Source organism: Lolium rigidum, chromosome 2 (assembly GCF_022539505.1).
Source record: "Lolium rigidum isolate FL_2022 chromosome 2, APGP_CSIRO_Lrig_0.1, whole genome shotgun sequence".
NCBI lineage: Eukaryota > Viridiplantae > Streptophyta > Magnoliopsida > Poales > Poaceae > Lolium > Lolium rigidum.
Genome location: NC_061509.1, coordinates 279,291,960 through 279,303,736, shown reverse-complemented (window position 1 = coordinate 279,303,736; position 11,777 = coordinate 279,291,960). Strand labels below are relative to the sequence as shown.

Below are 11,777 nucleotides of genomic sequence, written 5' to 3'. Positions count from 1 at the left end.
GCTAAATCTTGTATGACCTCCCGCCTCTAAAAACAAGAGAAATATGCCGAAAATATTTAGATGTTTTTTTGGCACACTTGTGCCCATGTTAAAATCTTGCCTCAAAATCGTATTTATAAATTTCTGTTGGAATTATGAGGGCGGGGCATCTGCTAGAATTACTCTTGAGCACCTACTATCAACATATGAATTTTTTCAATAGACAAAATGGCTTCAGCCCTCATCCTACACATGAAGCAAGAAAATGGAAACGACCACTATCAGTTTGTTCGCGCCATGAATGCACCTGTACTGTGTTTTTTTGTTGTTGAGGGGAACCTGTACTGTGCTAGGAGCACAGTGGTGCACGTGCCCAGGCAACTGAGCGGCTCACCACCTAGGTACGCAACAACGGCCCCACTATCAGCTGACTCTTGATGATGTGTGGCCCAAGATGCGCACATATGGTGGCAACTGGCAATCATGTCTAGGCAATACCAGCACCAGTCCAGCCTGCCCTGGGTCATGCACTCATAACAAGTACTGTACGAGACTTGTGAAAGAAACGGAAATACTCGTACAAGACCGACACATACGGTAAAAGTAAAACGCACAGGGAGATTTTGCATTCCCTCCCCTGTCTCAGGGGGGAACAGAATCAGGCAAGAGATTCCAAGCTGACAAGAATACAGCAGACCCATTTTCATCTTCACAGTTGCAAGTGTGCCTGTTACTGTGGAAAATGATCTTTATTTGTGGCAAGTGCAACGGTACATGGAAACTTTATGACACTACAACCATTTTTTTGTTCCAGGAAATTACACTTCTTTCTTCTTTCTTGTAGTTATTAGCATTACGCTGTGGGTATTGCTGCTTGAGGATCTGTACCTCGACACAGGCGACAATGAGTTTAATTCTGCGCTAGTGCTTCGCATCCTTGGACAGGAAATTGTGGGACTGGATTGGGCGTGCATTGGAGAGCTCGTCCACCGAGTCTCCCCTCTCAAAGACAGCCCCCGCGCCCATGCCAGATCCTGCGGTAGACACCCAGCGCAACATGGTAAGCAAGTTACAAGCATGATGTTCGTTAACCAGCACCCATGTGGCGCACACCAAAGTGAGCATCAGAATTCAGAGAGAAGGGAAAACTAACCGATGCACATGGTCACAACACCGAATCTGCAGTCCCTGCCCCGGCGCTTCATTTCATTCAGAAGGGTCGAGATGCAACGGGCACCTGAGTAAACAATAGGATCAACGTCAAATCATTTGCTCAGATGATGCAGACAAACAGTTTACTTGCAGCAGTAGTGCTTCTGTTAGCACCATCACATTCTAAGGTCTACATGATAACCTCGCATACAAGTCGGCACATGTTCGATTACCTGTTGCGCCAAGAGGGTGTCCCATGGCGATCGCACCTCCGTTCACATTTACTTTTGACCGGTCGAGTCCCAACTTGTTGCAGCAGTACACAAATTGAGATGCAAATGCCTGGGGCATGGATGATTCAGACATCAACAATTGTAACATAAGATGAGAAAAGAACTGGGATTGAAACAACTGAACATACCTCATTCAATTCAAAGAGATCAATGTCATCAATCTCAAGGCCAGCAGCCTTCACCGCAGCAGGTATTGCCACCGCAGGACCAACTCCCATAACAGCTGGATCCACTCCAACAGCAACGAAACTCCTACAATGGTGATTAGGCGAGACACAATAATCAGTAAAGCAACTCATCAATAACTGGACAAGTGCTCTTTCTATACATAAGGAAAGGCAGATGCAGCACCTGAAAACACCAAGTATAGGAAGCCCCTTGCTCACTGCCACAGATCTCCTCATGAGAAGAACAGCTCCAGCACCATCACTCACTTGACTAGAATTGCCTACATAGGTTTAATAGAATCTTAATGACGTTTCAGCTACAGACCTCTGGTTGCAATAGTACTGCCAACAAAAGGAGTTCTGCAATACCTGCTGTTGTAGTCCCATCCTTCTTAAAAACTGTTTTAAGCTTCGCCAATCCAGATACTGTGGTCCCTGGCCTAATTCCATCATCAACTGATATCACAACTTTCTTTGCCTCTCCAGTTTTCGGGTCAATGATCTGAAGAATGGGATAGTATTAGTGAATACTCGTATCAAATAAACTCTTATAAATATGAAGTATAGCATCCTTTATCGGCGGAATTAGTCGTGGCCAGATAAAAACACATTTGACAAGAAAAGTTTCGAAGCTCTTAAATGCACCCTGATAAAAAAAGGTTATCCTAACGAAAACACCAATATAGTGCAAAGACAAGGAACAATGCCGCTTACCTTTGTATGCACTGGAACAATCTCTTCCTTGAATTTTCCAGAAGCCGTGGCTGCGGCAGCTCTCGCATGAGATTCAGCCTGTTAAAAAGGCAAAGTTTTAAACACATTTTTTATTTGAGCCAAAGCAATGGAAATAAAACATAGTGGATGCTCCAAAGAACTCACAGCAGCCTGATCTTGCTCTTGTCTGGTTACGCCATATCGCTCAGCAACATTTTCAGACGTTATTCCCATGGGCAGGAGACAATCCTGTGCTTTCTGTAATTCAATCACCTGCAAAGAAGAATGTGTTACTGACACATGAGCAAAGTACATGGATCAAAATACAGTGCGTGTACAGAACCCGTACGTACTCTGGGGTTTACTTCGCCTTCCCAACCAACAGAATTTGTTGACATGGATTCCAGACCAGCACCAATCCCTGTTTTGAATGAAAAGCTGTAACTCAGCACCTCAAACTTGATAGAAAGCAGCTATACATAAAAATAGCATAAAGCTTACTGTAACTACCTATGTCATAGAAGCCGGCTTTAATAGCAGCGGCAACATCAGCTACAGCCTGTAGCCCGGACGAGCATTGCCGGTTCACAGTTCTCACAGGAACGGTTTCTACATCAACGAAGAGGGAATTAAGGAAACAGAAACCAAGAAACTCCTTCCTTCGTGCTATGAGGGTGACATATATGATTGAAAACATAGTATTTACCAGGAATTCCAGCCAGCAAAGATGCCGTCCTGCACTCGATTGCACGCTGGGAACCTGGGCCTAGCACCGTCCCAACTACAACGTCGCCAATCTCAGCTGGGTTGATTCTAGTTTTGTCCAGAACAGCCTGTACATGGAAATACGAAGCGATGAACAAACTGAGAAAACACATTTTTTTTTTTTGGTTCGAACGAGCCATAGCACAAAGGGTGACACGACAGGTGCATACCTTGAGGACAGGGGTGAGAAGGTCCTCCGGGAACGTGTCCTTGAAACCTCCGCGCTTGGCCTTGCATATCGGTGTCCGGTAAGCACTGCAGGTAATACGGCAAAGAAGAAAGCGATTATAACAAACATCTCGTCCATCTACTGTTGTATTCATACTGTAATTTCAATAGCACGGTACACCCACAAAGCGGCGCAATGCTTTGCATTCCCAGGACCTAGCCTCCACACAACTTGGACCTCAGCTGTGGGTTCAGTACGATTGAGTATGCTTGGTGTGTATGATGACAGGTTGGGGAAAGCATCAGTCTCCTTCATAACCATCTGAAGTCAACTACAGTTGGGGGCTTGGCTGTCTCAAGCTCAAGCTCAAGCTCAAGAACTAACTAATTAATTCCCTTGATGTAAGCTATTGGCATAGTTTTGGAACTACCGATTTTCCATCAACGCACGCGGGATGACGATACTGTACATCCCCAACGTAGTAGTACTGCAAGTACAAATTAGGCTGTGGAAAATATCAGGCCCCTTCACAACTACCTGAGCTCAGATGCAATCGACTCCGATTCAGCTCAACAGCAAACCAGTTGACCTCGTTAAATCTACGTGTTGGATCATGCAAACTGGAGCTTCCGATTCGCCTGCCACCGGGGTGCGCGGGATGGGGATGCTAACAAGTAACAAGAACAGAATGGCTGGATCGACGAGCAGGCAGGCAGGTAGGTGGGCTGGTGGGTGGGAGGAATGCTTACGCGACGATGACGACGTCGTCCCCGAAGCAGGAGCTCCTCTGGTATGCGGCGCTGTCCCCCGCCGCGCACTCCGACGCCTGCACCCCAACAGCGATTGAATCAGCTCAGCTCGTCAAGCTCCCGCGGTCCGCGGAGGGAAAAAATCGCGGGAAGACGAAAAGGGGAGATCGCGGAGGGGAGGTGGAGGAAATCTCACGGATAGCTGGGGCTGGCCGGTGGCGGAGGAGGAGGAGGGGAGGAGGTGCGCGAGGAGCACGCGCTGCCGGTCGATCGCCTTCTCCATGGCCGAGATGTCCGAGATCGGCTGCGGTGTGGTGGTGCTCGGAGTCGGGGGAGAAGTTTGGTGTGATGGGTCTGGTCTGGTCTGTCTGTTCTTATCGAAAAGTGGGGGAAGGAAGCGAATTAAAGCGGTTGTTTTAGCTTGCGGGTAGCGTGACGCAACCGTGTAGAGATTGTGTATTCTACGTACGGCGCTGCCTGCCATGGCACGTTCGTTCAGACATGGATCAGTATGGTGGTGTATTTTAACAGAAGATTTTGGATGTATTTGTGTGTTCTAGAAATGCAGATTTGTGATGTCAGAAACCGCACGGCAGGTTAAGAAAAAAACACACAAATACATGATAGTCCAAATTGCAAAATACCACCACATTTCAGGCAAGAGCTACAGATCATTTTTTTAAGAAAACCATTTAACTGAAGATTTTGGATGTATTTGTGTGACCTCGCAGCTAGGCGATACCTCCTGGCCGTAAGAATATCTCTTTGCCCCAAGAATCAAAAGGACGATTCCTCCGGCATAGTGCGCACGTCCAGAGGTACACTTCATGAGGGCTGCGCCGTCCAGGGTTACTTACCGCGGCGAGAGTGGTGCAGCCTTACGACATATGTGGAGAGGGAGTAGATAGACACGGACAACCAGAGAAGCGGTAGAGACTTCGAGCAATTTGTTCAACAATTTAAGTTGGGGGAACCTCAACAACCTTAAGCGTGTGGCCCGACAGGTTTTGTATAGCGCAACCACTAGTGCGAACACCTTCAGATAAACCAATTTTGGGATCTAGATATCCACGTTGGCTTCTTTGCATACTCAAAGGTTTTTTAGCGAGCCTTTAGTGTTGCTATATGTTGTTCTCTTTGTTACACGATATGTTCATAACCCGAAGCGAGACTTTCGTATCCCCGTAATCAACACTTGATTACTATACATGTTATCCTTGATTCGATATCAACGCTCCTTTTCTTGTATATTGATGATGTCGTGTGATCACAATCACAATGTGACTGCGTAGACATGTTACTTACCATCACAACACCAAGAGGAACTAGTTCATATCTCTCCTTTAAATAATTAGGTTTCCCGCACCTTCATATATACCTGAGTCTTAACCTTCCCAACACTCGGGGTTAACCGGTGAGTGTGGATAAGATTAAAGCATACCCTCCGATATGAGTCACCATAATATTGTCATGGTCAAAGGACGTTTACATAATTAACATTTAATGATATTTTGCTACCAACCATAAAAAAATATCTCATAGCCAGTTATTTGGGTCTGCAAAGTAGAGGTTTTTTTATTTTTATTTTATATAATAAAATACGTGAAGAAAGAGTGGACACAATAAAAAAAACCATACCCTACATACCTAAATCTTCTTGGTTCAGGGTTTTCCGTTTCCGAAGACTAGTAAAATAAGCATATTCTGGAACCCTAAGAATTCAATGGTATATGGATATGGATGCCTAACCGCCGCACCGATCATTCGGGGGGGGGGACACTGCGAGGCAGTGGTTTACCCTGTGGCGGATGTCAGCGGTTCGAGTCCGCTTATCTCCAGCCCGTGAACTTGGCGGATACTATGATAGCACCGAATTTTGCCAATTCAGCAGTTCGATCTATGATTTCGCATTCATGGACGTTGATTTACGACCGTTCAGCCAAACGATCCACCCTCATTGTTGTTAGCATATCCATGATCATGATCAGAAAATCTTGATCATATGACAACACATAGCTAGTCTTATTAGGGGCAAAACTAGCAACTATTTCTTTTTTGTTTATCTCTAAGCCTGCTAGTGAGATTTTTTTTTCGAATCTCATATTCGAGGAACTTCGCAGTTATAGCATAAGGATAAACTTAATAATAAACATGAAATTATAGTTAATAAATAATTATTATTATGATTGCCTCTAGGGCATAACTCCTTCACCTCAACCTTGCTTGTGCCCGCGACGCATCCTGGAGCCTTGCCGCCGAGCAGGGAACGCTTAGGTCAACTCCACATCTGAGGAAAAAAATAAGATAATAGAGGAATAGAAATAAATAAATTATGGGGAGAAACAGAAAGAGGACACATATAAGAAGATAGACATATATGAAGGTGTTTTTTTTTGCAAAACTATGCAGTAGTGGGCCCTGCTTGTCTGAAATAGTGTCAAACGACATAAGCCACCTGATCAGTGCTATCTGCAACAACTATAGTGACGGGTGGTGGTTTTCTAAGAAAAAAAAAAGAATAGTGGTGGCGTTTTGTAGCTGTTGCCTAAAATGTGGTGGTATTTTGCAATTTTTTAATCATATGTTTGCTCTAAGGGAGATGAAAAAATCCATGTTTGATTGCATTACAGGAAAACCACACGATTTTTATGCCATATTAGTTGTAGAAACATATAGAAATTTACACGAGGTTGAATTGAAGAAATACTTTTCCATACAATTACGTGCAAAATAGACCATGGAAACAACGTAATAGATTCAGATCCTACAAACCAAATAAGATATAACGGAAAATTCCACATTCTTATGAATTTCCTTTGAACCAAAAAGACTCTCAAACATTTTCTTTACATTCATATATGCACAAAGAACAAGGTAAATACCATAACATGGATAACCATGGCCTAATCTCACATTTGCACGTTTTGCCTTGATTTGGTTGTGCTTTTTTACAATTAATATATCTTTTCTATCTGCCTGGATCAAACACCTAATTTCGCAAAATTATCGTGTTATGTTTTGCAAATGCAATTATAACTTTTCTCTGTTTTTTGGTATTTCTTATGTTTTCGAAATCGCATGAATAAAATGAGCCCGTACGTTTCTCAAAAGAGACGAGGGTTCATACCCGAATGTGTGTTCTTAATGTTGTGATTTTATAACCACTAACACAAATATCTTACTCTATAACAAATTCACGGCCCAAGCACAAATTAGACAATCAAAATGTGATTCGTATTGCAGAATGGAAAGAGTACACAGTTATATGTATTTGGCAATAATTTAAAGATTTTTGCCGCTTTCTTTTAGAGGTAAAGGCAGGCGGTTTGCCATTCCATTAGATAGAAAGCAATTCATTTCCAAGGGACCTTTTTGGGGAGAAAAAGGCGACCAAAAGGATGGCCGAAAAGACAATAGTTGTATTTAGGGGACCTCTAGCCTCATTTGTTAAATACCTATTATCTTAATTATAGATTTGGCCTCTATTGTTAAATGTCGCATTTAGATTTTTAAACAACAAATTTGGTAAGGACTTCTGAAAATGACTAAAGCATAGAAGTTCAAATTTTCGATATGGTGAGTGAATCATAACATTGTTCAACAACTTCCCACGAGCTATACACCAGCATTAAAGACTCTTTCTTCGATCGGATATACGTACTATATGCTGATAATATTCGCATCCATATCCGCATGGGATGAACCGCCGGATGATTCGAGAGTTCGTCAGGCGGCCTGACGCCATCGCCCTTGGAGCGCAACAGCCCGAAATGCTTTTCCAGAAACGAACCTATTTGCTAAGTTCCAACATCAATGCGCCTTCTAGATCTCACCTACACCATGCGACATCAAAACAGACATCGCAATTTGCAAACAACCTTGGCCTCCCCTCAAAAAAGAAAATAAACGCAAACAAACTTTGCATTTTATCTATCTTCTAGGAAAGAACCTGGAATTTATTTCTTAAAAAATACTGGCATCTGGTCTCATCTATCAAATTAAAATAATGTCAATTAGAAACTAAATTATGTTCAAAAGATAGAAACTACTGGCAAGTGGTGAAGGCAGCTGCACAACAGCTGCAAAGGAGAAACAGCCTGCTTCTTAATTTATGGACAGACACACAGTTTGCCTTTTTTTTTGTTCTCCGAATCATTTTTAGTTACAGGCCTCCAACTCAGACCAACCCTAGCTAGGGTTGTGAATTTGGAGCCACACAAACAAAACTAGTCAATCATACCCAAACCTCTTTGGGTAGAATCCCCTAACATACATACATTGTCCACCAGGGACAATTTTTTTACACAAGAACCAGCTTGCCTTCTATCTAGGCAAGACAGGTCGCAGGGTTTCAGCATCATGGTTGGTGGTGGTCCTCGAGCTTCGGCTGGCGGACAGACCAGTAGGCTTGCGCTGCGAGCACACGATCGAGGAGATCCTGCGTCGGGATCGCCTGGCCTCTTCTCAGCTGAGGTGGTATGCTGGCGGTGTGCACCAAGTTCTTCCACTTGTCCTGGTCCATCAAAACATTTTCGGAGATTTTAGGAAACCAGCACGTTTCATCTGATAGAATTAATTTTCCAATCCAGTGCTCTGTACTAGCAAAAAGATATGGCAAACAAGGAGCTAAGGAGGAGTGTTAGGCAGCGAGATATAAGCTGTGAAGTGGAACATTGACAGGATGAAATTATAGTGATGGCTGCTAGTGGCTTCAAGCATTTCCACCAAACAGTTTTCGAGGGAATTACCTTAAGGTCAACATAGGTCCTCTCTTGGTTGTCGCCGAACGCATGGTATTTAACGTTCTTCCATCTGGACAAACAGATAAACAGGCCCAAGTGAGACAAACTATGGTGTGCAGTGACCTTGCACCAACTGGAAGAATTATTCTGGGCACAGACCTTCCAAATCCAAGCTTTTCGACGGCTTCCACCAGCGACACCACCTCAGGAATAGAGAAGGGCCTTCGTTTACGTCTTTGCCCGAAATCCCTTTGCTTTGATCTGGGATGTGGCACAATAGCCAGCTCACCTACATTTGAAGTTCCAGCTACATCGATCCCTTGGATTTCTGACTTGACTTGTGCAGCTCCTCCAAAAGAATAAACAGGATCGCTTAGAGCGAAGCTTGGAGAAGGTTCTTCGCACTTCACCCTGAATGGAAATTAAAATCCTTAGATGAGCATAAACAGCGGAAATCAATCAAAGCATTGTTTCAAACATCCGCAGAACAGCTACGCTAGCACAAATTGTCATATGCATCTCGACAACCAGTGCACCTAATCCAAATCTCAGTCTAATATTGCAGGAAGAGATGGCTTCGTGGTAACTTACTTAGATAACGGTTGCACAATACATGTACCAACAGGGCGCGTTTCTTCAGGAGCTATTACTGAAGGATCAGAATCTTGTTTAGCTACGCATTCCAGTGAAAAGCCTATGCTATCTAGTTTTGCCCCGTGGCAAATCCCAGCCTGCTGAAGTGTCGTATTGTCATCTTGAATGATCTTTCCTTGAAGAAGTACACGGACACGGAGGCCGCCTTCGATTGTATCAGTGACAGCATCCGTTACAATTCTCTAAAGACAAATTGAAACATGTTATTCATAAGAAGGTAATGTCTATGCAACAACAAATTTTTTTTTAAAGACAGAAAAATGATACTAAAATTCAGAATGCTGGAATTTAGAAACCTCATAAGACAAGGAAGCAACAATTGCTGCGTATAATATCAATGATAATAGGTTACTCACAGCAATGAGGTAGAGAATATCTTGCTACACTGGGTGCATGGTTGCTAATAAGCCAATAGTTTTTATAAAATTGGATGCCCAAATAGTGTTTTACCTTCAATGAACCAACTGTTGCATCTTCAGGGACCTCAATTAATACCTCAGGGATGTTGAATGACTTGATGATAAACTTGACTGGAAATAGACGAAAACAATAGTAAGTCATCGTGTCGATGAATTAAGTAATGGTTACATGTATGTATACACTACAGAAACAAATGAAGTATACCATTATAACCCTCAGCAGCACATGGCTTTTTTTGACCAGACTCAGAAGCACATGGTGCATCTTGACCTCCCATGGGGACTGATGTCCCGCTGGCTGGAAATGGCAACAGGCATTTCAATTCAGGCAATTTACCAAAACAGGAAGTAAGGCTATCCAAATACTGTGCATAAAATGCTAAGTTGTACGAACTGTGTGCAATACTACAATTTAATCATCCTAAATAACTTGCGACCTTGAAATACCGCAAAGGTGAAACAGTAATATAAGTAGGCTCCATACTTTCAGTTAGGGTCTCTTCATCAGATGGTTGTGCAGAGTAGCATTCAGCTACTTTCTTTGTCTTGTGCATTGTTCGTTGTGTTTGCGCCCTTCGGCGTGTAGTGGATATCTTCTTTCCACGGATACTCAGCTTGTTACCTATAAATAATACAACACTATTCAGTACAATTCCTGCTATAACTAGACCAGATGATACAGATTAGCAAAAGAAAGAACTCTTCTTTATGGATGCTATGGAGCTGTAGAGGAAACTCCAAATACCTTTATTGGACATCTCTCCACATATCTTATTACGAGCTGCCTTCCTCATCCTGGTGGCGAAGAATCTCCTTGTCCTACAGTCACCTAAATAATGTGGTAGATAACCACCCTTACTTCTCGAGGTGCTTGGATGGACGCGGGGAAATTTTTCGTCATCATCTCTATCTGCAGCATGCTGCACTTTATAGGAACAGGATGGATCAGACTTAAGGCCCATGTGAGGGCCATCCAAGTGCATTCCTGAGCTACTCTCAGCAATAACCACAGGTAGAGGTTTGACATCCATATCCATGGTGCCAGCCGCACTATGCCGAGTTGCAGCAATACCATCACCTTGACTTGTGATCATTACGGGTATGGACTGAGGCTCTTGCTTAACAGCTGCTAATCCCGTGGAACAAGGAGGGCATACTCCAACAGTCTCATACTCCGGAATTGTGCCAAGGCCATGACCCAACGGGCCTGGTTTTCTACGACTAACCAGCGAGCCCTCAGCAAACACACCTGGCTCTTTTATTAGCGACTCCGACGATACCGTACCAGCAACATTCTGGGTCGACACACCCTCCCTCATGCGTAAGTTAGTTTGGCTGAGAGATGCACAGATCCCAGCACAGCCCATTGCGTATCCTCTGCAGCAATCGTTCTCCAACGCTGCGCTATCGAGCGGCGGGCAACCGTTCTCCAACACCGCGCTATCGAGCGGCGAGCAACCATTCTCCAACGCCGTGCTATCGAGCAACATCAGTGGGACTTCAACCAATTGCTCAGTTTTAACAGATGTCCCCTTTGAATTGCAACCCGCCTCCTCATCCAATTGCTCTACCTTGACAGATGTCCCTTTTGAATTGTAACCTTCCTCTGTCTCCCCCGCGTCAGTCCCGCTAGAGGAACCATCCTCATCCGACGACAGCGATTCGGCGACCGTGGCCAGCAGATTCAGCGCGTACATCTGCTTCTTCTTCAGCCGCGCCGAGCGTTTCACCTGGGTTACAATCAACCATCAGATACGCAGTTGTAAAATATTACAGTACAGAATGGGATAATATGAACCAGAGCAGAGGATATAACAAAGAAAAAAGGGAATTGTGTATGTACCGGAGCCAGAGGCGCAGCGCGGGGTTTACGGGGTTGACGGGTGCCACTGCCGCTGCCGGATCCTTCATCCAGCTTCTTCCGGAACACCATTTCCGGACCTGAGCCGTGGGCAGAGCGGCCGCTGAGGGGAT

The 11,777-nt window shown here is 44.1% G+C and overlaps 2 protein-coding genes across 2 annotated transcripts; both read right to left on the bottom strand.

Moving 5' to 3' along the window:
• Positions 1-709: 709 nt before the first annotated feature.
• LOC124693535 (3-ketoacyl-CoA thiolase 2, peroxisomal-like) lies at positions 710-4,323 on the bottom strand. Its single transcript, XM_047227013.1, has 14 exons — positions 4,185-4,323; positions 3,989-4,065; positions 3,241-3,325; positions 3,012-3,138; positions 2,816-2,914; positions 2,659-2,726; positions 2,471-2,578; positions 2,306-2,383; positions 1,961-2,093; positions 1,776-1,872; positions 1,553-1,676; positions 1,365-1,473; positions 1,133-1,216; positions 710-1,013 (listed from the first exon to the last, which is right to left on the bottom strand). Exons 1-14 carry the CDS (start codon positions 4,269-4,271, stop codon positions 901-903), a joined length of 1,389 nt encoding a protein of 462 aa, XP_047082969.1. The 5' UTR covers positions 4,272-4,323; the 3' UTR covers positions 710-900.
• Positions 4,324-8,047: 3,724 nt separating this feature from the next.
• LOC124688914 (telomere-binding protein 1-like) lies at positions 8,048-11,777 on the bottom strand. Its single transcript, XM_047222532.1, has 9 exons — positions 11,647-11,777; positions 10,549-11,533; positions 10,288-10,425; positions 10,009-10,101; positions 9,835-9,914; positions 9,322-9,566; positions 8,890-9,141; positions 8,737-8,800; positions 8,048-8,501 (listed from the first exon to the last, which is right to left on the bottom strand). The coding sequence occupies exons 1-9, from the start codon at positions 11,734-11,736 to the stop codon at positions 8,346-8,348; spliced, it is 2,103 nt and encodes a 700-aa protein (XP_047078488.1). The 5' UTR covers positions 11,737-11,777; the 3' UTR covers positions 8,048-8,345.

Coding starts and splice junctions, on each gene's coding strand:
- LOC124693535 (XM_047227013.1), bottom strand. CDS start 4,271: ATGGAGAAGGCGATCGACCGGCAGCGCGTGCTCCTCGCGCACCTCCTC. Junction 2,727..2,815: donor AGCCGGCTTCTATGACATAG/GTAGTTACAGTA, acceptor CATTCAAAACAG/GGATTGGTGCTGGTCTGGAA. Junction 2,094..2,305: donor TTGTTCCAGTGCATACAAAG/GTAAGCGGCATT, acceptor CCCATTCTTCAG/ATCATTGACCCGAAAACTGG.
- LOC124688914 (XM_047222532.1), bottom strand. CDS start 11,736: ATGGTGTTCCGGAAGAAGCTGGATGAAGGATCCGGCAGCGGCAGTGGC. Junction 10,426..10,548: donor TGGAGAGATGTCCAATAAAG/GTATTTGGAGTT, acceptor TATTATTTATAG/GTAACAAGCTGAGTATCCGT. Junction 9,567..9,834: donor CAACAGTTGGTTCATTGAAG/GTAAAACACTAT, acceptor ATTTGTCTTTAG/AGAATTGTAACGGATGCTGT.